At 43.7% G+C, this 21,212-nt stretch overlaps 3 protein-coding genes across 9 annotated transcripts in view; 2 read left to right on the top strand and 1 right to left on the bottom strand.

Annotated features, from left to right (window-relative positions):
* cacnb2a (calcium channel, voltage-dependent, beta 2a) overlaps positions 1–6,925 on the top strand; it is a 61,891-nt gene extending 54,966 nt beyond the window's left edge. For all 6 annotated transcript variants that reach the window (XM_070986483.1, XM_070986481.1, XM_070986484.1 and 3 more), the window contains 4 exons: positions 659–810; positions 2,216–2,311; positions 2,845–3,027; positions 4,062–6,925. In XM_070986483.1, the coding sequence (XP_070842584.1) occupies positions 659–810; positions 2,216–2,311; positions 2,845–3,027; positions 4,062–4,838 (1,208 nt within the window). In that variant the 3' untranslated portion in view covers positions 4,839–6,925. The remainder of the gene's footprint in view (positions 1–658; positions 811–2,215; positions 2,312–2,844; positions 3,028–4,061) is intronic.
* A 1,079-nt stretch (positions 6,926–8,004) lies between these two features.
* Positions 8,005–13,456, bottom strand: nsun6 (NOP2/Sun RNA methyltransferase 6). 2 transcript variants are annotated; one of them, XM_070986493.1, is made up of 13 exons: positions 13,299–13,456; positions 12,955–12,990; positions 12,547–12,630; positions 12,256–12,411; positions 12,073–12,170; positions 11,217–11,323; positions 10,972–11,125; positions 10,690–10,771; positions 10,449–10,568; positions 10,147–10,291; positions 9,899–10,044; positions 8,362–8,487; positions 8,005–8,277 (listed from the first exon to the last, which is right to left on the bottom strand). In XM_070986493.1, exons 3-13 carry the CDS (start codon positions 12,619–12,621, stop codon positions 8,098–8,100), a joined length of 1,389 nt encoding a protein of 462 aa, XP_070842594.1. In that variant the 5' UTR covers positions 12,622–12,630; positions 12,955–12,990; positions 13,299–13,456; the 3' UTR covers positions 8,005–8,097. The 2 variants fall into 2 exon arrangements, with proteins under 2 accessions (XP_070842594.1, XP_070842596.1); XM_070986495.1 differs by having other exon boundaries at positions 12,073–12,167.
* Positions 13,457–14,489: 1,033 nt separating this feature from the next.
* arl8 (ADP-ribosylation factor-like 8) lies at positions 14,490–21,121 on the top strand. Its single transcript, XM_070985643.1, has 6 exons — positions 14,490–14,893; positions 16,987–17,047; positions 17,140–17,287; positions 18,712–18,795; positions 18,951–19,102; positions 19,634–21,121. The coding sequence occupies exons 1-6, from the start codon at positions 14,848–14,850 to the stop codon at positions 19,680–19,682; spliced, it is 540 nt and encodes a 179-aa protein (XP_070841744.1). The 5' UTR covers positions 14,490–14,847; the 3' UTR covers positions 19,683–21,121.
* Positions 21,122–21,212: the final 91 nt, after the last annotated feature.

Genomic DNA, 21,212 nt, shown 5'->3' with positions numbered 1-21,212 from the left:
AATATCCATCTTATAAAGCCGTTTTGTGCTCTATGAAGCCTGAAATCACTTTCCCAAAAAGAGCAGATTTATAGATTTGTTTCAGAGTCAGATGAACATTTTCACAAATTTTCTTCAACCAAAAGCGACATTTGCTGAACGCTTGTGAAGCCTTCCTTCCTTCATGATACAGTGCATGACTACAGGAAAACTGCCCTGGAAACAAGTGAAATCATCTCCCCGCTCTGGCATATTTTACCCTCAAAATGAAAATTTGTGACTCAGTTGAACTCTAAATGAGCTGTTAGGTTGGAATGTTTTCATGTTATCAGTTTACTTCAGACTTTGTCGTGACTGGAAGTCATGAAGCTTGGCCATGACTCCTCTCAGACTGGGAATCGTGCCCCGCTGTGATATTTGTAAGATAGTTTTTGCAGCCACGTCGTCATCTGTTAGAGTCGGGGTTGTGTGATGTTAACAGTCCGTATTTGCTAAAAGTAACAGAACAGGGCTCACTGTTTGACGTCAGCGAAGTCTTGATGTCTTTTGAATATTTAAGTTTCGGGGGGAAACAGCTAGCTTGGGTTTGTCCAAAGGTAACAGAATCATAAATTGGTATTTCTACACTTGTGTGGATTAAACAACCAAGATATAATCTGTTCTTCCCTTTCTTCTTCAGCTGAAGTCCAGAGTGAGATCGAGCGGATTTTCGAATTGGCCCGGACATTACAGCTGGTAGTTCTGGACGCCGACACCATCAACCACCCGTCACAGCTGGGGAAGACTTCCCTCGCCCCCATCATCGTCTATGTCAAAATCACCTCTCCCAAGGTGAGTAAACATATCGATCCAGACAGACAATAAGTCAACATGAGATCAAAGGAAACAGAGAATAGAAAATGAGGACAGGGCGATGTTCCCTCTACTTCCCTGGATGTGTTAGTCAGCTGCTCTCTGAGAGTCTCTGACTTGTCCTGGTGTCTTGTCACTGCTCATGTTGACTTTCTGTTTCATGTTGATTTGCTCCACAGCTGTGATTTTAAATACATCACGTATTTGAAAGCGCTTGTTTGAAAGCGAGCAAATCTCTGAGTGGACTGATTCATCGCTCTGACCTTCAGCATGAATAAAAAAAAGCTTATGATTCAGTGATCAATAAAAAAACACAGGCTTGTGGGTAATGTTAAAAGAGAAAAAGCATAGCTAAGGAGGCATGAGATACAAGCTTTAAATCAAAGTGGCATCAGTGTGAATCACTCACAGTGGGATAAAATAAAATACTTCTACCATCTGTCTGCTCAGTTACAGCCTGCTGCCGTGTCACGCACAGCTAAGCCTAATGGGATAATCACAGTATTTTTACAAGTTATAGCATAACTGCTAATATAAGCAAAAAGTACTCAAGTCATTTACATAAATACATACAATAAAATACTAGCACTAAAGTATAAGCACAGAAGTATTAACAATAGTATGTACTTTAAGTATCAAAAGTAAAAGTACTCTGCAGATAAATATTGGTTATATCTTACATTATTAGATTGTTAAAGGGCAAATCCAAAGTTTTTATCAGTCTGTTTACTGGTCAGGGGATTACTACTGCATAAATGTTGTGTGCCTCCAAACCTGATCATTGGACTCAAGTGACATCACTTGAGTCAGCATCAGTTGGGTCTGAGGACAACAAGTTTTAAAATGAGAGAAAGGAGTGAGAAGTTTACCAGACCTCTGGAGCCCACTCCTCATGTCTGCTTGAGAACAGGGCTCACTGTTTGACGTCAGCGAAGTCATGATGTCTTTTGAACATTTAAGTTTCGGGGGGGAAACAGCTAGCTTGGGTTTGTCCAAAGGTAACAGAATCATAAATTGGTATTTCTACACTTGTATGGATTAAACAAACAAAATATAATATGTTCTAGCCAGCGGCTAGAGGCTACATTAGCCGCTGGCTAGCATAACACCACCAAATATCTGATTGAAGTGTCGGCGGTTGCGTTGTTGGTAATGTAGTCCTCTGGTTTTGATAAGTAGGAAGAAAAAGAAGATATCTGGTTCTGCTGCTTCTGCTTGATTGTTTTTAACTTTTATTGCCTAACTTCAAAAGAGGTTATCATCTTTTTTGCACAGCGTATAAATATTTTTCATCAACTAGAAAATGCCCATCCAAAGCCTAAATTTAGTTTTGTATGCTAAAACAATAATGGCCTTGTTGCCTTCTGTCCTTATTTGCCTTTAGGTGCTGCAGAGGCTCATCAAGTCCAGAGGAAAGTCTCAGGCCAAACACCTCAACGTCCAGATGGTGGCCGCGGACAAGCTGGCTCAGTGCCCTCCTGTAAGTTCAGTGGACCCCAGTTATGAGTGACTTGTGTGCAGTGTTTAAAATAACCTGGAGTTTTGTCCTTGAAGAGATGTTTTGGCTCGAGGCTTTGGTTTCATGCATAGTCAGATGCGAGTCAATTTTTTTTTTAAAGCTTTATAATTCGTGCCAGTTCTATTTCTGCTCCTCTGTAATCTGCTTAGTTATTATTTTAGAAAATGAAGCAAGCACCCCAGGCTTGTGAAAGTGCAGTCTTAATTTAATTCAAATAGCAGTTCTTATCTTTTGGGAATTACTGTTTAAGATTTTCTCAGAGTCACTCCTTACATGGCTCAAACATCTTGTATATATAAAGATCAGTATATTTTTTATAGATAATGTTTAATTTTAGACGTCTGTTGATTTCTCAAAACAGTCCAACAATCAGATGTTCAGAGCAGATCAAGAATCTTTTCTTGTGAAATTACACTACAACACTGTCTTGTTTCCTTAATCTCGACTCGTCTCCTTTCCATTTTCGTTAACATGTCTGCACCCTCCTTCCTCAGGAGATGTTTGACATCATCCTCGACGAGAACCAGCTGGAGGATGCATGTGAGCATATGGCTGATTACCTGGAGGCCTACTGGAAAAGCACTCACCCCACCAGCTGCAACCCCCCGAACCCACTGCTAACGAAGCTGCCCACAGCCACCCTGCCCTCCAGCCCAGCCCCGGTCTCCGGCATGCAGGTAAGAAGTGCTGAGTGAAGTCAAGGTGCGATACATGTCGCAAAGCTGTGCAGATGAGCTGGACAAAACAGAGGCTGTGCTAGAGGGCTGGAAAGAGAGAGGAAGAAACCCTGCAGTAAATGAGGTTGAGGGTCTGCCCTAATACCCATGCTTATGGTATTTGCAAGGAGTCAAGTGCCTACATGCATTTCTGGTGTATTTAATTGTTCATTAGACACACCTGATTAATGAGACACCATGCTCACTCCAGCTAAGATGCTTTGTTGGTCTTATTTAATTTCCACATAATGAACAATAAGTAGGATCAGTCAGACAGTTTTTATAGATACGGTCACGTACAGGACTGCACTACTGCCAAATCCTTGATTTCAAAAGCAATTCATTTAGATTTCTTGCTATAAAATGTGTTTTTCAAGTGTATCATGTAGGATAAGTTGTCATTAGTATTGACACTTAACAGTAAGAAACAACACACAACTATGAGTCTTTTCAGCTGTTGTCACATACGAGTGTGTAAATGTATAATCGCTTAACCTGCACCCTCTCTCCATCCACTGCCACCACAATGGGAAATGTAAGACTGAAAATGAAGAATATCCTGATATTGATGAGGAGCAGGAGTGAGCTTGACATGTGATTGCTAGTGTGGTGAGTGTGAAGTGGCCCTCAAAGGTTTTGAGACTTCAGGTGGTCGAGATCCAAGAGGAGTCGGCCTTGATCCTGGAGAAAATACAAACCTTGATGTTTTTTTATTTGCCTCCTCCAGCAGTGTGTGTGTGTGTGTGTGTGTGTGTGTGTGTGTGTGTGTGTGTGTGTGTGTGTGTGTGTGTGTGTGTGAGTGTGTGAGTGTGGGTGTGGGTGTGTGTGTGTGTGTGTGTGCTCACGTTTGGGTTCAGATGTGAATATGTGTGTGTATACAATGTGCACCAGAAGCAACAAGTGAATAATAATCTGCATGAGTTTGTGTGTGTGTTTGCAGTGTTTTTCCCTTTCTTTGTGTCACCCTACTGACTGACGTGTGTTACTGACCTCAGGGTGGCACTGTAGAGCAGAGAGGAGATAGAGCGTTAGTGGAGAGAAAGGGCTCCAGAGAGGATCACCAGCACCACCATCACCATCACCACCACCACCACCAGAGCCAGGACCAAGCTGATGCCGACGCAGAGGCTGAGGGGGAAGTCAATGAGGAGGAGAGGCCTCTGAGGACAGAGTCCTCCAAGAGAGCCCAGCACATCCACCACCGTTCGTCTTCCACCAGGACTGAGCACCACAACCACCATCACCACCACCACCACCACAGCAGTCGAGGCCGGGGCCTCTCCCGGCAGGAGACTTTGGACTCGGAGACTCCCGAGAGCAGAGAGAGCCGAGAGAGCAGAGAAAGCAAGGACTCGGCTTATATCGAGCCACGCACTCAGCTCCTCCACCAGGAAGAGGAGGAGGAAGAGGAGGAGGAGGAGGAGGAAGAAGAAGAGGAGGAGGAAGAGGAAGATCTGGGGGAGGGGCACCCTCAACAGCAACAGCGTTACGAGCCACTTCCCCACCGGGACCACAACCACCATCACCATCACCACCACCACCGTGGTGGGGCGGACGAGGCCGGCCACAGCACGGGACACCACCGCTCAAAGGAGCGCGAACAGGACCATAACGAGCGGAACAAGCAGCGCTCTCACCACCACCGGCCAGCACGCGACCACCACCATCACTACTACGACCGGGACAGAGATAGGGACCGAGAGGGGGAGGTGGCTCCCAAAAAGAGGGGTGATGCAGGGGAGTGGGCCAGAGACTCCTACATCCACCAGTGACAGACCAAATCCCTCTTGAAGCTCATTCGGACTCTCCTCTTAAAGACCTTCTGTTCTCCCATCGTGCTGCTATACCCTGAAACCACAGCATCCTATTTATGTACACTTCCTTTGTAAATGCTGTTGCATCTTTTTCAATGGCAGGATTTTGATTACATAGATACAAATATAAATATATAAATATATGTATGTGTGTATCTATGCATAGACGTTGTTTATGTGTGGATATGCATGAATATTCTTAAATATGCATATTTTAAACCTGTGTTTGATAAAGCATGACACAAAAGCAGAATTTTTTTCTGTACTGAGCTGTGCTTTCTGTGATTAGCATTTTTATTTTTATTATTATTATAATAATTATTATTTTTTTGCTTGCTAGCACTTGAATCATTTGTTCCTTCAGACTACTGCTAGGGTTGACTGCACCGGTTGACTAACCAAGTTAGTTTGATGCTGTATTTGCAGAGGTCTTTTGTTTAAAAGAATAGTTTGGCAATTTGTGAAATATGCTTTTTCACTTTCTTGCTTGGAGTCAGACTTAGTTGCCAGTTTATTAGGTACACCGAGCCGAAGCTAATGCAACACTAATGTAGCAGTCCTGCCTTCAGTTTTTGTTGAAACCATTTGAGATAATTTTATGATCCTTTTGGAGGATGTAATTTGTGGTGCTGTTGACGCTGTTAACTTCACAGATGTTTCCGATATTTTGTCCACCACATTAATATCAGAATGTGAAATATGTGTGTGAATATCAGAACAGAAACACCTTCCAGTATTAATGCAACACAGTTCAACAGCACCGACGCCTTCCTAGAACTTCCTAACAAAAACGTGATTTATTACAGGACTGTTTTATTAGACTGCGTTAGTTTTAGCCAGCTGTACCTAATAAACTGGAAACTGAGTCTAGATGAGAAGATGAATTCCGCTCATATTTGTACGATATACATGAAGCTAGAGCTAGCTAAACTTTGACTAAAAACAGCTAGTCTGGCTCTGTTGAAGGTAAAAAAGAAACGAAAATCACCCACCAGCACCTCGAAAGCTCACTGATTACCACTTTATATCTCATTTGTTTTTTTCTGTACAAAAAACAAAAGTCTAAAAATGAAATGTTACGGTTTTATGGTGGAGTTTAAGTTTAGCTAAGTTAAGCTAACTGAGCCGCTAATGCTAGCTGTAGCTTCATATGTAACAGACAGACATGAAAGTCATCTCCGTCTTCTCCTCTGAGTCTCGGCAAGAAAGCTGCCAAGTGTGTTTCCCAGATCGTCTGACTGCTCCCTTCATTTTATGATCATCGTTTATTGCTTAGTTCCTTTTTTAATTCTGCGTCCATGGTTTTAGACATTTGGTTTTAAGCCTCCTTCGAGGTGCACCTTAGTCTTGCCTTACAAGACAAACGACTTCTACAATAACTTCCTCTCTTACATGCAGTACTGTTCTCTTTGTATGGGTCCAGAAACATTTTGTAACATTGATACACCCTTTATTCTGCACTTTTACTGATTTCACATTGATTTCAAGTGAAAGCAATTTGATATGACATTACAACTTACCGTAGGTCTACTACCAAAACTCCATCGAGGTTCATCTTTTATTAAGTCTGACCCCTTTTCTAATGAATGTTGTTTAATTCCCACTTTAACTCCCACTTCATGGTATAAAGAATGTTCATGTCAGGAGATCATCTTCAGTATGTTCCTCACTAAAAATGAAAACCAACTCAAACCATTCAAAATGTTTACCAGACAAAGATAGCTCTGTTTCCTGTCTTGTGTCTTTTTTTCACTCCCCTGACTCCATCAGTTTGATGCAGAGTGATGCCCTGTATGCTTAATGACGTTGGATCAACTCATATTTTCACTGATTCACGATTCTGAAAATCTGAATTGAGCCCCTCTGTTTACAAAACCACCAACCCCGTCCCTTCACTTTCTTTGTTTTTGCCTGACAATTGTAATTATAAAAAAACTACTCCATTTCTATGCTACGTTGGTAGCATTACAGATTTTCTAACAGTGTACATGTGTATGTACATAAAGCATAAATATGAAGAATAAAGTTGGCAACAAAGGACTGACGAGGGGGGAGAAGAATTTGATGTGTGCTTTGTCAGAAGACCCAGACAGAGGAGAGAAGCTGTGTCTATAAATAGTCATCTGAAAACTTGAGGTAGACTCACCGGCCTGCCTCCTTAGTCGTCATGACAACATCGACATGATGACAATACAGAGGGGATGCATCTAAAATAGGAAGCAGCTTCTCCACAGTCAGATGCCTCCAAAGTAGACAAACAAGGCGCCCAGAGATGCAGCTGATTTGATCTCACAATGTTAATGTTGTCAGAAGGAAAAGGCAGCGAACAGAGCGGCCATTTTAATCTACAGCAACATACAGTGAAACGCACAGGCGGCCGCTGCGTCCAGACAGATGTGTGGATGGATGGAGTGTGACGGTACTCCCAGGAAGAGGGATTGAGCTGAGGTCACTGTGAAGGTCCTGCGTGACGGAGGAACGGGCCAGATGTTTGCGCACTGGAGGCGCAGATCTATAAATCACACTGCGTGCAGATTTATGGACGCCGCTAATTCAATTTGCACAGAATAAATTAGTGCTGAGTGTTGCAGTTTGTATCTAAACCATCGTTTCATCAGTATAATCACTGCGCAGTAGCATCACATGTAACGGACGTGAAGAAAGAAAGATTTTATTTTAATTGGGAACTTTCATAATGATGGATGTAACTTCCTCTGCAGCATCATTTCTCTCTCACAGGCAGCAGAAGCACTAATTAGACGTCCCAGTTGTCTCCACCGCCACTAAAAGACACTAAATTGTTAATACCTCTCATGACCTCTTTCTGCATGCTACTTCCTGATCTGAGATCCAGCCAATCCACTGTCACCATGGCAGCTATGTCGTCACTGTTGTTATGGCAACGCTAGCACTGCTGCATTTGCCAATACTCATCCAGTCTCCATCCCCATGTGCCCCATCTCCCCCCTCCCTCCCTCCCTCCCTCCCTCCCTCTCCCTCTCTTCCTTGCCCTCGGTGTTTATAAAGCTTATCCCTATATGGCCTGCAGTTTTAGAGAGCAGCTGTTAAGAGGCAGATGCTGTAAACAGCACAGTGAGCGTCTTTGTCAACACTGCCCCGTCAAAGCACACAGAGTGTCGAAATATAAACACTATTGTTCCCGTCTGCAGTCTCGTGTGAGAGCTGATGGTGCTGTAAGGGAAAACATGCCCTCCGGTCAGTTTTTCAGGAACTTGGCGATAAAAAAGCCGATAGTGTCCCTGTCGGCTCTGCAGGGGAAGGGAGCCGCCGATCCCGTCTGGTCCCAGCTCAGCTCGGGACTGAACCTCTGGAGGAGGCGCAGCTGCTCAGGTGACAGGCCGGCTCCCAGCATGCCTTCTGCGCCGATGTGAGGCCCCTGAGACAAACACGAGCGTGGTTTGACGAGGTTTCCTGACATCGACATTTGCGGGTCTGTCCACGTGGCTGAAGTGTTTTTTACCTGAGGCTGAAGCGCGAGGCAGGGGAAGGTATCGAGGGCCCAGGCTACCTGCTCCTCATTCTCCGCTAGAGTCACTGTGCAGGTGCTGTACACCAAAACTCCGCCTTTCTTCAACAACCGCACTGCCTGCAATCACAAGATGTATGTATTCATGCATCTGGTTCATAAACACAGAGATCTTTTATTTAAGTGGCTGTAATCAATATTTTGATGTTGCCAGTGTGAAAATTGTTGCTCATGATGAATCTACAGAGAATTATCCCCCGCATCTGCAGCGCTCCTCATCGTCATCGTGTTGATAAGCAACTGTTTGCTGCCCAGATCATACTATCAGAAGGTGCAGGCATGTCAGTGTGATGTTCACAACTTATTTCCGCTGCCCCCAAGTGGCCAAACCAATCACTTTTTGCAGATTTACAACCTTGATTCCAAAAAAGTTGTAAATAAAAACAGAATGCAATCATGTGCAAACAAAGTATTTGCAAAGTGTTCCTGAGCTCATGCAGTAAAACCCTTCATCCAATCATGTGTTCACACAGTAGTGAACCTCGTTCCATCCTCACTTGTGAATGACTGAGCCTTTCCAGGATGCCCCTTTCATACCCAATCATGATACTATCACCTGTTACCAATCAACCTGTTTACCTGTGGAATGTTCCAAACAGGTGTTTTTGGAACGTTCCGCATCTTTCCCAGTCTTTAGTTGCTCCTGTCCCAACGTGTTTGAAACATGTTGCTGGCGTTAAACGCAGAATATCAATTATAATCAATGAGGCTGATGAGGTTTTACACAGCATCTCAACTCTTTGGAATCAGGGTTGTAACTTGTCACATAGTTCCAACAAGTCTGTGGAAATGTGTCGTACACTGACACACGATGCTGAATAACCTTGAGGAAATGCTGATGGAGCACTACACAGTATGTCCCTGGGATAAATGATTGGAGTCTAATCTCGTTCTGGTAATCCATCCAGTAGCCACACTTAAAATTAAAATAAAAATTCACACTAATACTGATTTTCACACTTGCTTCAGTCTTGAGCTACATTTATGTACGTTTGTAGAAAAAGCGAGGAAGATTTACTGCTAAATGTAGAAGAAGAAATACTTTCTGGTACTGCTTTCTGACAAACTCAACAGTCAGAATACATGATGTGTTTTCCAAAAAACTACGACGCATTTTTTCCTTTCAGAGCTGAAAACAGTACCTGACACTCATCTTCTAAAAGCCACTCGAGTGTAAGATCATTGAAAACGTTCTAGAGTATTAATCAAAATGATCAGTATTGCAGCATCAGTGGGTTTGGTTTTAAAAAGTCACGCAAGGAGATTGGAATCGCAGCTTTGTAAGGATTTTTTCCCCATAAATAACATTTTGAGTGTATTTACCCTTTTTAGATCTGAAGCTGTGGATCACAGTCAGTCTAATAACTGCCCAATGCTGCCATCTACTGGTCAAAATGAGCTGCTAACAATGGGATGTGAGAAAACCCCCCAAAGGATATCAGGTGTTTTGTCTGTGGGTGGTGAAACCTACAGCGTGGAACAACTTGCGCTGCAGTGGCTGATAGGAACAGATCTCCTTGAGGCTCCAGGTACTGCCCAGGTTGGGTCTCTGGCCGAGTCCACTACAGGGGGCGTCCAGCAGAACCCGGTCGAAACTTTCAGGAGGGAACGGAGGTCCTGGAATACGTTCAGAAACACCAGTGCTTTGTAAACCCTAAGCCCTGCTGTTGGTCATTAACAAATATTAACAGGAAACTTAAACGTGTCCCTGCTCGTTACCTTCAGTTTCCTGTGCCGGGTCACTGCTCACAGCTTGAGTGCTGTTAAAGCAATAAGCTTTGATGGAACTCAAATGCAAGATTTGGGCGTTTTGACGAATTCGATCAACCTTATTTCGGATCCTGTCCAAGGCCACAACTTCACCCTGTGTGAGACAGAAGGAGACAGGAGTTCATTCACGTTCAGGGCACAAAAAGCATCAGCTGTACCGTCTGCAGATCCTCTAACACGCTCCGGCCTGTGCATGTTAGGAGCGGCTAGCGTGTGCAGCTGACTGCTCATGACCTCTGTAGAACTCGTACCTGATCCCCCATCAGTGCTGCGATGTGGCAGGTCTTCCCTCCAGGCGCAGCACACATGTCCAGGATACGCTCTCCAGGACGAGGTCCCAGCACGTGTCCCACAACTACAGAGGGAAGGTTCTGCACAACATGAAGTCACTTCAGGTTTTCGCAGCAAAGCGAACAGCGTTCAAAAACTCTACGAGTGCATCACCAATCCATCGCTCTGACATCACCAGAGAACGAAAGTAGACATAAATACCTGTAGGAACGTCAGGCTGGGGAGAACACCATCAAAGGAAGGACTCTGGTAAAGTGGATCCACCATGCGAACACCTATTCCTCTAAAATAAGCCAGAGTGAATCGTTTCCCTGTTTGAATCTTGAACCACACCATCACCATCAGCTGTGCACCAGGAGTGCCTGTTTTGTTCAAGAATCACTTCCTCATTTGTTTGTTACTGAGTGTATTTACCACATTATCCTCTTCATATAACACCAAAGCACAGTCATATTTTTCTATATGAAGCTAAAGTCTACTTACTTGACAGGTTCATCTGTGCAGAAGATGCTGGAGCGGTCGATTTGAGCGACTCCGTTTCCCAAAAACGTTCTCTTTCCCTGGAAGCTGGTGGCTCCACGGGTGCACTTACCCTCCAGGTCAGAGAAGACGGACACCACGTCTCCAGCCTTCATGTCTAAGAACAGAGAAACATCAGGTTAAAAAGGCTTTTAATTCAACACATGGCATGTTTTTTTAATTTAATGACATGTGGCTTTGAGTCTTACACTTCGGGCTGGCGACGATCCCCGGGACGAAGACATGAGCCCCTCTCAGCACAGCGCTGCCGCACTGAGCACCAACCACCAGCTCTGAGCTGAGCTGCTTCACCGGTCTGAGAACACAAAACAAAGGGGGGGTCAAACACTGTTGAATCGGTCTCATCAGACAACCGGCAGCTGGATTCACGAGATCACATGGGATCACTCGAGCCAAGCGTGGAGTCAAATAAGGGTCATCACCAGCGTGTGAAATGATGTTCAAAAACAATTTCACAGCCTGCAGCTGTTTATCAGTTCTTGTGTGCATGTGATGATACTCATCCGGATGTCTCACAAAATCGAGTCTGTGAATGTGTAAAAGGTTTTTTTTCCACATGCATACAAAAGCTGACATACAACTGCAGGCTTTGAAATTATTTGTGAACTTCATTTCACGAGCTGTTTGCTTCCACAGCTGAGAATCCATCTTTCAAGGCGCGACCCTTTGTCTGTCAGCTGGTGGATCAGGTTGCGTTTTCATATATACTTTGTCATGTGCAGTCATGTGCAAAAATACCTCCACGTACTTGACTCAAATATCCCCAAAACAGAACAGACCAAGAGATGTTTTTGTGCCATTTCTGTATTTTTAAAAAAATCTCTTCGGGCTCAAACCACACTTGAGTACACACCTAAAAAAAGTCAGCTGAAACGGGTAAACGAAAAGTGTTTCTTCTGTCATCAGTCCATGAAATTCCGTGAGGGTTTGGCCTCAGGAAACACCCGCCCAGCGGTTGGACTCATACTGCAATTTAAGGCTAAGTGTGCGCTCCGTAGAGCAGATTCAGATTCGTCTGACGTTGTTCCAGCATTCCTCGCATACCTCGGGCCATCGACAGGAAGCAGCAGCACATCTGGAACTCGTGGGTGAGGAAGAATCTGAACGGAGACGTCCTCTGCCGACGAGTCGCACATCTGCTGCTTCAACGACAACAACGTACCGACCAATTAGGACTCACGGCTGAGAGGCAGCGACATCTCAAAACGCACTGAGGCCAAGATTCACCTTTTTCAGCTCCTCTGCTAACTTGTGTCTGATCTCCTCCAGGGGAGCCAGATGAGTGCTGGCCCGGACACAAGTATACAAAGGCGGGTGAGACAGGCATGAGAGCAGCTTCTGGAAGCGACACTCGGCCTCCTGATGACCCACCGCGGCCAACACCTGAACGCGACAGAGACGAGCCGGCCAAGAAAAGGAAAACATGAGAGTAAACAATTAGAAAACCGTCAGGAACGCTTCTTTTCATGAGGTGCATTCATGATTCTCCAGGAGAGAGCGACAAGCTCAGAGTCCTACCTCCTTGTTTAAGAAGACACTCCTGAGAAAATCAGAGACTTCAGGACTCAGAGAAATTCTCGGGAAAACAGACATTTCTTTAATCTGTGCAGAGAAAAGTATCCAATTAGTAACAGAAAAGCAAATCAATCATGATTGATGAAGTGCAGCAGGGGTGCTGGGCGTATCTGAGAGGGGATCACAGGCTGGAAGCCCCTGATGTTGATTGGATAAGGCCGGAAACCCATCAGTGGTTAAAACTCCATCACTTTCCAGCAGACAATCAAAGAAGTGATTTATCCCTCAGTACATAGGCTATAATAATAATAACAATTCAAAATAGGTCACAACTGATCATTAAATCATCGTGTTTATTCTGTTTTGTCTGTATTTTATTGTTTGGTTTTGTGTATTTGCAAATTTGCTTACATGAATCCAACATGTGGCATTCGTTCATGCTTGTCCCTGTACAAATAAACATCCAATAAATCAATAATAACAATGCAATAAATGACATACAAATACGTAAGACTACACTGAGTGGCAATTGAACAGATGTAAATAAAAATAAATGCAGTATAAGCACAGAATAAATGACCGAATAATGTGTTTTTAGCACAGATTTAGCTTTAGCTTAGCTTGCCTGTTCCTGATTATGATTTTTCTTTACATATTCTGTTAGTCCTTCTCCACACTGTCCGTCTATTATTGACACTAATCAAAAGTTCTAAATATCAAATAATTAAACAACAGAGTCCATTTGAGGTAACGACCTGAGAAACGCGTCCTCCTCTTCCAAACATTAAATCATTTTCTATATCAGAGCTCATATTTATCATGTAAATGCTCGTAGTGAGTCCTGTTCAACACTCCTGCTTCTTACATTCACAATTAAAAACGCGGCGAGTGAATTTAAGAGTTTATTCTGAGAGTAACAGCGACCTAAAGGCTGATAAATCGTCTTTACTCACGCGCCGTGCCTACCTGCGTGCGTGCTCCTGCTGACACTTCCGCATACGTCACCAGGCTAGTCACATGACACCAGTTGAATTCAGAAAATCGAAGTAATGCAGCCTGTTGATCGCCACCACCTGTTTGAGATTTGTTTGTTTATTTGGAGCGAAAGTAATTTTAGCTTTAGGGACATACTGAACACGTTTATCACAGAAAATGCAACCAAATACAGTATTACAGCGGAAAAAAAACTGTCTTTTCTGAACCTCATTGATCAAAAATTATATATAACAGTAACACTTTCACTTTATTTAGCATTTATATGCGGTAGATAAACATCCAGTTGGTAGCTTATTACACTCTATGATATAGACATGTTTAATTCCTGAAAAATGGCTTTGGCACTTGGAAATATAGTTGCTGACAAATACATGAATAAACACTTACATCCGGTTACAACCACATTATAATGTGTTAGAAATTATTTCTAACGTGTCTGTATACTACTTGCTATTTAAAGTTTTGGCGTTATAAGTCATTTCCAGCTTCGTGCAGTAAAACGAAACTAAATAATAAAAATAATAATTAAAACAATGAAAGTATAAATGCTATTTGTCTGCCTGGTAAAAGGAAATGTGAAATATTGACACAATTTACAGTAAAATAGCTTTACATTAAATAAATCCTAAACTAAAGCATTAAATTCTTCGCTAGTACATATCAGGCTTGATGTTGAGTTAATGTTCATATTACTGTTATTGTCTACTGTCCAGATATCTAACAAATTGTGTTTTGAGGCTTTGGCGACATTGACTTAAAAAATTATTAGATGAACGTAAAATTACTTCTCTACATAATTGTGCCAGTTAGACGTGTGTATGTGTATATTTATCCCTTTTTGAAAGTGTTTTCGAAAGCTGCACTTAAAAAAAGCAAACAAACGTCAACGTCAACGTCATCGCGTAACCGGAAGATAACTGAATATCTGGGGTTGCTCTTCTCGCCGCACTAGCTAACGGGCAGAGGAAGCCGCACGAGCAGACTCAACACAGCGGAGCAGTTCTCGCCCTGTGCTTTTACGATTTGTGAGGCTTTAACGGCACCTAAGACGCTCGATAAGGAGTCATTACATCTGTGTTACCTCTCACCATTTTAACCTCGCGTTAGTTGCGTTTTAAATTTAGCGGGGGCGCATGGAGTCGGCGTCGAAAAGGTCGGTGAGGTGTCTTGCGGACAAGAGATCATCCAGCTAATGTTAGCTAGCCGCAGCCAGCCACGGATTGACCGGGGTGGATTCGAGAGTGGAGAGGCTCGGTGCTGCTGCCCACTCTACTGACGGACGGACGGACATTTGTATTAACCTGAACAATGGGCCTCATCTTCGCCAAACTGTGGAGCTTCTTCTGTAATCAAGGTGGGTGTCGGTAAAATTGTTACGGCTCACTAACCGAGCCGCTAGCTTCTCAAAGCGAGGATAATGCGAACTGTTAGCCTGTTAGCATAAAGTGAGCAGCACGACTCATAATAACAGATGGGGGGGGGAGTTATCTCGCTACATATCTCCGTGACTTCAAGACCCAGCTGTCTTTGTTTAAAAACAGACATCTAAACGACAGCTCTTCTCCTCCTTAGCCACTCAAATACTTAATCTGTTTATCACTTTGTCAACCAACATGATCACCTTAAGTCACAGTAAGCCTGCGGGAGCACGTTCATCGAGTTGTCAATCAGCTTTATCTCACTTTCCAGGACACATCACATCACATTACATAACTTTCCCCTCGCTTTCCGGACAGCAGTTGAATGTAAATATTCTCACCCGGAGAAAGAAAACGGAGCAGAAATGACAGGAAAATAATCTGAGGAGGAAAAGGAGAGGCAAAAGGCAGCAAAAAGCCTGGATAATCCCATCCTTGTAGTTTGTGGCTGCGGGATATGTGTCGAGGGTGTGTTTTGTTTGAGTTTTTCACACGAACAGTGAATCTTTAATTAGATAGATTTTCTTCTCGAGCTGCATCGATTCATTGGTTTGAATCGCTTTTCGGGAAAGGTGTCAAAATTCGCTGATCTTAGCTTCTTCATTGTGGATATTTTCTGGTCTCTTCACTCCTACTTGGCAAAAACATCTTTGTGTTGTGGGCAAAACAAGACGTGTGAGGACGTCATCTAATCCATTTGTGGACCAACTAACCTGCAGATTAATCAATGATTAAAATGATCGTTAGCAGCCCCTTATTAAACTACATTTTCTGGTTGATAGTTTTCTTCCAGTATGTGAGTATTGTTTTTTTTTTTTTTGCAAGATGGACAGTCCAGATGAAGGATAAATGATCTCAGGCTAAACAAAGGAAATACTGATCAAACCTTTTCATAATCTGTTCTTGATTATTATCATTTGATAGTTAACACGAATCCCTTTCATCTTGACTCCTCTGGCCTGTGTAGCTGCATTGTTGCCTGACTCAGAGAAGGACTCCCGACTTTCATTCCCTAATTCTGGATTACACTGTTCCCAGTGTCAGATTTCATTCACAGATTACAGACGAGGTCTGAGGGGGATTGTTAGCAACAGAGTAGAAGCTAATTACATGTAATCAACACTGTATAATTAGATTAACTGAAGGTAGTTTATCAGACCAGGCGTGCTGGTTGTATGATTGCTTTTTAAATGTATGTTTCGGTGTTTTTTATTGATTTATTCTGTTCTGAAGCTTTGTACTTGCTTGCAGCCAGTGGAAATTAATGTTTTTCCTCTTGTCAGTATTGCTGCATAAAGGTGAAATCTAAATGAACACATTGCTGCTTTATCTGAGCAGAAGTTTTCTGCTTAGGAATCTGACCCAACCTGTGTTAGACACAACACATTTTCCCTCTTTCCACAGACAGGCCTTTGTTTCCATTGGATTGTTTGTTGAAGAGCTGTATGCACGACAAATGCAAGCGTTTGAATATGACGACGACGAGGGTAATGGCGACAGGCAGTCTAATTGTGCTGTCAGGATCGTCGCAGGGTAGCTGCCCTTTTAGGAAGCAATAGACATGCACCATCCTCCAAAACCCTGTGTGGTGCACCGAGGCTGCGGGTCCCCCGACCAGACTTCCTTCCTCCCCAGCAGCCGGAGGCCTCAGAAGGGCAGAGAAGTCAAAACACTAAAGTGGGACGCTTTGGCACGGCCGTGTCAGCTCTGATTCTGTCTTCAGTCCGTTACGTTCGGGCCTTCGCTGCTTTAAACTGCGCTAGCTGCGTTTCTGAATGGAAAGAATTCACTTGGAAAAATTTAGGTCAGGGAGTTTTGAGGAAGGAAATAAGTTCAGCCTTTATGATTCTGAAGGCGCAGCAGTGAATAGCAGGAATGCATTGTATAGACTGCAGACACACATGCTTTCTGACGCAGTCATTGCCGCTTATTGTCTTTACTGTGACTGAGGTGAGGACTGTTTTCTGCAGAGGAACGCCTCATTGGAGATTGTTTCTCACACCTTTCATGTGATGTGTTTGTTTTGCAGAGCACAAGGTGATCATCGTTGGACTCGACAACGCAGGGAAAACCACTATCCTCTACCAATTGTAAGTAGCTTTATTTTCACGTTTACAACTGGAACCTCCTCCTTTACTGCATCCGAACGTGCAAAAACTCACTTTCTGCTTCTGTTTTCAAGTCTGATGAACGAGGTGGTGCACACGTCACCCACTATCGGGAGCAACGTGGAAGAAATAGTGGTGAAGAACACTCACTTCCTGATGTGGGACATCGGAGGACAGGAGTCTCTCAGGTCCTCCTGGAACACCTACTACTCCAACACAGAGGTGAGCAGCACGCTTTGTACGCTTTCACAGAGGGATCGTCCAGCTGCGGCCTTTCTGGCAGCTGGTGTGTTTGTTCAGAGCGCAGACGGCAGCAGGGGCCGCCCAGGTCAGAGGGCAGCCTTTCACAAAGGGGCCTGTCTGAAAGGCAGAGCGAGGGTCAGGGGGATTCGTGCAGAGGCAGATGTGTGGGAGATCTTACAGAGAGCTGTCTGTCTGTCTGTCGCATGCGGCGTTGTTTTTACTGTAGTTCCACAGGCAAGAGGCTTCGCTCATTCATGTCTTTCATGGCTTTCACGCACTGGCCCGCGTCTGTGACGTGATATTCAGCGTGGGTCCACCATTCATGTCATGCAACAGGTCACGAGTAAATACAGGGCCCCCATCCATTCAAACACCGCCCGACTCGCCAACTGTTGTTCTCTTACAGGAGCGCTGTATTGTTTCCTGTAGAGCTGAACCAAAACGTTTTATTCAGCAAATATTATGATTCTATGATTTTTACTGTACGTCACAATAAACTGAATATCTTTTTGTTTTTTGACTGTTGGTACTATTTCTCTATTGTTCGTTGCAGCCTCTCTGTTTTCAGACACTTTGTAGACCAAACACATGATCAGTTAATCAAGATAAGCGCTCACTGTGATGGTTTTTGTATCAGGTAGAATTTTCTTGATCATCCTACAAAGAGTTAATGCATCACTTTACAATGGTGTGTGTGTGTGTGTTTGCTGGTTAAAGGACTAGTTTGTAACATTTCTGCGTTAAAATGTCTAAACGTGACTCTGCCTTTGTTAGCTATTTTGTTGATTTGTTTACATTCTCCCAAATGTTTTTCAGTCAGTTTGATTTTCAGTCTGGTTGTTTAACAATGAAGACAACAACTCCCATGATCCCACACTATTTCACAGCATCATCAGACTACCTCTTTTGTTTCCATTGTTTGGATTGAGAGACCCCTAGCAACAGAAATCACATACAGTACATTTCAGAGGCGTAGGACATTAGCTGGCCAGAAGCCCTAAATATCTACAATGGAGTCACCAGGAGCCCTGCGGTTACTGTCGGACAGTTCACCCTTTCACTGACGCAGTGTGAGACTTTCTGGAGATCTCTGGCTGTGGTTTGGGTCTCAGTCATGTTGGATGACACGTGTTGTTGAAACGCTGCTCTTTCCTGGGTCGTTTGCTTTAAATGACGTCTCTCACACCTCTCCAAAATTAACGTGTCTTTAGTCTTTTGTCCTACAGGCTCGCTCCCTCATTCACAAAGGGTTATTAGCATAGCCGTCACCGGGACCCATTGTGAGGCCCCTGGCCCGGAAGTGGCCACCCGCCGTGTTGCATTTCATTGCTGTATGTGTTGTTAACGTCTTTTGGAAAGAGGCCTCTCAGTGTGATTTTCCTCCTCCTCCTCCTCCTCTGCAGTTCATCATTCTGGTGGTGGACAGCACAGACAGAGAGAGGCTGGCCATCTCCAAAGAGGAGCTCTACAGGATGTTGGCTCACGAGGTAACATCTTAACACGTCTTTACACGGCCATGAGGAAACAGACTACACAGAGCTGGCTGTTTTTCATTGATTTTCCACCAAGGTTCGCCCTTTCCACCCTGCTGCATGGCTCATGCTTTCATTGTTCTCTTTCCTCTGCCTCGGCCTCCCCTCAGGACCTGCGGAAAGCAGCTGTGTTGATATTTGCCAATAAGCAGGATATGAAGGACTGCATGTCTGCAGCGGAGATCTCCAAATACCTCACCCTGAGCTCCATCAAAGACCACCCCTGGCACATACAGTCCTGCTGTGCACTTACAGGAGAGGGGTAAGAGACGTACAGTAACAATGGACCTGGAGTCCCGATCAGTTTCCAGATGTTTTAAACTGACCTTCACAAGGCCACAGGTTATAAATCAATACCATGTTTCCTCTGCAAGGAAAACAAAGGCACGTTTATTGATTAAAAAGAGGTGTTCAGATCTTATGCCACAGCATTTTGTTCTCTTCTTTGCAAGCTAGAAATGAATCACAGCACTTTACTCTGCGGTTCATATTCACTGTGGCATATTGCACAATAATATGTGCATTCATTGCACTATAAAAGTACAATAGATTTTTAATTGCACATTTGAGATTGAAAGTATTTGTTGAAACGAGTCTTGAGGGGCTGCTGTGAGTTCTACAGGCCACCAGGTGTCACTGTGGATTTACAGCTCAGAGTCACAAACAGGAAGTCTGTCCATCAGTAGTATATTAAAAATATTTTTTGCATTCAGGGAGAAAGTCACTGAAACACTGTTGAAGTATTCACCACCTGCACGTTTTCCTCCAGTGACACACTTCTTTGTTTCTCCAGTTTATGCCAAGGACTGGAGTGGATGACCTCGAGGGCTGGGCTCAGATAGCCCCTCCCCCAGCCATCGGCGGCCTGACTACCTGCACCACCCACCCGGTGGCACAACAGCTCGTCCTTACTGGCTTCTTGTTACTTTTTATTTTTTTAATGATGAATTTTAACGGACTCTGACCGCCGGCACAGGACGGGAGCGCCGACCCTTCCACAGCTCGGTCTTTGCAGGGCAGCAGCTGGAAAACGTGACCAGAACTAATGAACTCACCTGGTTGTGGAACGAGAAGAAATCATTTCAGCAGTACTCGAGTTCAGAGTAAGTCCAAGTGCAAAGCAGGGCCGGACGCTCGTCGACACTCCGTACATATCATGTTACACTACAGCACGTCATATCAAGAGTATACCATTAGCGTCACGCTGGTGCACAGCGCTGGGAAACATGGTGCAGCTCTTGTTATTTTTTGCCTCTATGTAAGTTTGTTGATGTTCAGGTGAAAACTGGGAGGTTACAGGCAGTATTGTAAAACCAGTTTTATGGGACACTAATTGTTAGTTTTTCAGAATAATGTTCTCATATTTTTTATTTCTCTTCAGTTCTCATTCTCAGTACAGCCAGTAACATCTGCATTCATGACTCCAGTTTCATAAGCTACATTGCTGGTGGTTGTTCTCACACGCACACTTTATCGGTGTCGGTTTGAAATGTGGTGGAATATGAATCTCCCTTCCTGTTACCTTGGAGCCTGTTTGTTATTGAGCCAAGCCGTGTGGAGTCAGAGTGTAGGCATGCAAACGTTTTCTTAAAACTCACCCTCTGGAACAAATGGAAAGTGCTCTGGCCATTTACTTAGCTAAGCATTGAGTGGCTGGAACTTGATCATTTCAAATGCAGGTACAAAGCTCAGTTTTAATGACAGTATTTTTTAAACAGTTTTGTCAGTGATGCATTATGTTTTTTATTTAATTTTTTGCTTTTTTTGGCCATCATACAGTCACGATACTTGATCCTCAGCCTTAACCATGCTGTTCTGAGCGTCTGGAGGTCCGTGTGTGTGTGAATCCTCCTGATTTAGACCCTCTTTGATCCTGTGTTTGAGTCCACTGGCAGTAGATCTATGCACGTGTCACAGCTCCTCAGTGGCCCCAGAGGAGGAGGCGCGTGAGTCTCATTGAACTGGTGTCCATCAGCGAGGTGCCTCTGGGTCTCTTGTGTTTTTGTTGTGGGACAAGGTATTTTTACATGTAACAGAAAAAAGGACGAACTGTGCAGCTCCCAGACTCTTTGCAGCGTTAAAGTTTACAGCTTTGACCTTGATCTCTCAAAGCAAGGGAACAGATCATGTGCTCAGTGTGGTGACGTCTAGTCTGGGTCACGTACTGTATTTCAGTTTTTTCAATTAAAGTTTGTTTTGAACTTTGAGCCTTTATAGTTGTTTTTTTTCCAGTATGTGTGGAATTATACAATTAAGGGGAATAAAATGACATACTTACACAAGCTCGGGCCAAAATGTTACCTTAATGCCAAACAAGTTGATTTTCATGCTGTCAAAGAAGAACCAGGCTGATTCAAACACCGGTTTAATAA

The sequence above is a fragment of the Chaetodon trifascialis genome, chromosome 18 (genome assembly GCF_039877785.1).
Source record: "Chaetodon trifascialis isolate fChaTrf1 chromosome 18, fChaTrf1.hap1, whole genome shotgun sequence".
Taxonomy (NCBI): domain Eukaryota; kingdom Metazoa; phylum Chordata; class Actinopteri; order Chaetodontiformes; family Chaetodontidae; genus Chaetodon; species Chaetodon trifascialis.
Note: the sequence above shows the minus strand (reverse complement) of the source record. Positions and strands in the feature narration are given on the sequence as shown.

What these genes read in the sequence shown, in the direction of transcription:
- nsun6 (XM_070986493.1), bottom strand. Translation starts at nt 12,621, where the DNA reads ATGTCTGTTTTCCCGAGAATTTCTCTGAGTCCTGAAGTCTCTGATTTT. An exon ending in TGCACAGATGAACCTGTCAA is followed by an intron (nt 10,772 to 10,971) that starts GTAAGTAGACTT and finishes GGCTTATTTTAG; the next exon opens with AGGAATAGGTGTTCGCATGG. An exon ending in GCCTCGCGCTTCAGCCTCAG is followed by an intron (nt 8,278 to 8,361) that starts GTAAAAAACACT and finishes TGTTTGTCTCAG; the next exon opens with GGGCCTCACATCGGCGCAGA.
- arl8 (XM_070985643.1), top strand. Translation starts at nt 14,848, where the DNA reads ATGGGCCTCATCTTCGCCAAACTGTGGAGCTTCTTCTGTAATCAAG. An exon ending in GAGCTTCTTCTGTAATCAAG is followed by an intron (nt 14,894 to 16,986) that starts GTGGGTGTCGGT and finishes TTTGTTTTGCAG; the next exon opens with AGCACAAGGTGATCATCGTT. An exon ending in CCTACTACTCCAACACAGAG is followed by an intron (nt 17,288 to 18,711) that starts GTGAGCAGCACG and finishes CCTCCTCTGCAG; the next exon opens with TTCATCATTCTGGTGGTGGA.